The sequence below is a fragment of the Dendronephthya gigantea genome, unplaced genomic scaffold (assembly GCF_004324835.1).
Source record: "Dendronephthya gigantea isolate DGI-Jeju-01 unplaced genomic scaffold, DenGig_1.0 000014F, whole genome shotgun sequence".
Lineage (NCBI taxonomy): Eukaryota > Metazoa > Cnidaria > Anthozoa > Malacalcyonacea > Nephtheidae > Dendronephthya > Dendronephthya gigantea.
This window is the reverse complement of record NW_021163024.1, coordinates 1,350,276-1,352,500: the sequence shown is the minus strand read 5'-3', so window position 1 is coordinate 1,352,500 and position 2,225 is coordinate 1,350,276. Positions and strand designations below refer to the sequence as shown.

The 2,225-nt window shown below is 33.3% G+C and overlaps 1 protein-coding gene across 1 annotated transcript in view; it reads right to left on the bottom strand.

The window, feature by feature from the left end:
- The window catches only part of LOC114519724 (putative ankyrin repeat protein RF_0381), a 1,743-nt gene extending 1,637 nt beyond the window's left edge, over positions 1–106 (bottom strand). The window contains exon 1 of the mRNA XM_028539894.1: positions 1–106. This exon is cut by the window's left edge and continues 1,637 nt beyond it. Within this exon, the coding sequence (XP_028395695.1) occupies positions 1–106 (106 nt within the window).
- Positions 107–2,225: the final 2,119 nt, after the last annotated feature.

The window sequence follows — 2,225 nt, the reverse complement described above, 5'->3', positions numbered from 1 at the left end:
ACTCCTTTACAACATCCAAATCGACACTCGAGGAACTTTTCAACGCATCCCAAATACCAGTTCTCTTTCCTGTGTCAACTTTTTTTTCATTGTTCTCTTGATTCATTCTGATCCCTTCAATTCTACAGAACACAAACAATAGAAATTTGTATAGGAACAAAATGACCCTATACAAGGAGTATAAAAAAACTGCACCTTAATTATTCCCAGGGCCTAGGATCCTTTGTTATTGAATAGAAGCGAACATATTTAACAATTATTGTCCGAAGGCAAGGTGAATATCGCGAGACAGTATAATTACAAAGGTAACTTTTTAAAAAAACGAACCTGTTGTAGAAAATACATGTTTTACAAACGTAAACAAATATATTGACAGTTTTATGGCGAATCAAGTAAAACAGTGTTCGCAAAATAAAGGTGAAAAGCGTACTACAAAATAGTTTTGTACCTTAAAAATATTAGATCTAATTTTTTAACTTAATTGTGCTTTCTGATGCAGTATTTTCGTTATAACAACGTATTTTACCTTCTACGGTGGCCCACAAGTCTCACGGCAAAAATAAAACTCGCAGCAATATGAAATTAACTAACAGCAAAATAAAATTAACTCATGGCAAAATGAAATGAACTCACGTTAGGCCGGTCAGTTAGGGTTCGTAACATGGCTGCTGGTGGCGACAGAAAGTAACGATGTTTTGTTCTGGCTGCGGAAATGCGATTTCGCGAGATGATAAATTTTGTGCGAATTGTGGAATTGTTGAGTTAATTTATTCGATTAATCAAATTACAAAATGCATTTTATTGTAGCATTAAAATATGAAATATATGGCGCCTTATTTAGTATGCATCAGCATGTATTTACATTGTATTTGCATGTTTAGCACATTTTATGTGTGATTGAATTTGTAATGATAATTCTTATTGCAAATTACAAACAAAATTGCAAAAATAGATGTTCTTGAATTGGGAAACGGCGATATAATTATTAGGTAGAGAGGGACTAAGTGATTAAGAGGAGATTTTTTATTATGTCACGTATTTTGGCGGGAAAACGCTCAAAACCTAAAATATTTTCGGCGTACCGCCCAAAATGAATTCATTTACCTTTATTCTTTAGATAATGTTGTGAACTAAGTTTTGAACTGTGTTTGCATGATGATTGCGAAACGACAAAGAGTTACATATTTCAAAATATAATGCGGCGGCTATCAACAATGTTATAAACGTCATTAACGCCATTATAACTGAGATGAATACAAAAGTAGCTTCGATTCAAGTGTTATTTTCTTCTCGGCGTATCCCGAGAAATCTTTTCATTTTCACAATATTTCAAGATTATGCAGTAAACATACTTTGTGGATGCTTTTCAGGTTTGCAAAACATTTTTAATGCTGAAAATTTTAGTGCTGTTGCATGAAGATATAACTGAGGTTTTGAGCATAAATTACGCGACATAGAAAAATATCTCCGCTTAAATATTAAAACTTGAAAACAGAATTTTCTGACCCCAAGTACATGAAAGTAAAAACGTAGCCATTTTTTAAAGGAAATGCGAAAATTTTTGGGCCCCCGAAAGAATTATCAAATGCTCAAGTGTATGCTCATCATCCCCCCCCCCAATTCTAGTAGCCTTCCCAAAATATATAATGGCAAATAGTAATTGCATCTTAGGTTTTAGAGATTTAACAGCATGTCAAATTCATTTTATAATAATTATCATACATAGCTGATAAAATGTGAAACGGGTGTAAGAAAGCATAAAATTTGTGTTCAATGTGAAATAGAGCAGTTGTATTTTATATGCCTGTGTATTTTTGTTTGTGATTCTATGAGCTGTCTTTAGATCTTTTTATGATTTTCTGGTTTAGCGATAAAAAAGCAAACAGTAAGAGTGCCATTAAATCTTTTAAAGAATATCGAGAATTGAAAGACAAGGAAACTTCAACCACTAAAAAAAAGAGAAGGGGAAAGGATGTCGTGATTAATAACTTTTTATTAATCGAGCGCGAGGTCTTTACCGAGAAATATCCAAACGAGTTCTTGTTCTTCTGGTATAGACTACAGACGGAGCTCGAAGAGCGAAGTTTGTACAAAAAGATGGAGGTCCGCGATATTTCTCGATAAAGACCGAGCAAGCGAGGTTAATAAAAAAATTATTATATGGCATAAGGCATGTATTTGCACTTGAAACAAACAAGAAATGCGTGAATTCGTATTAGTAGCCT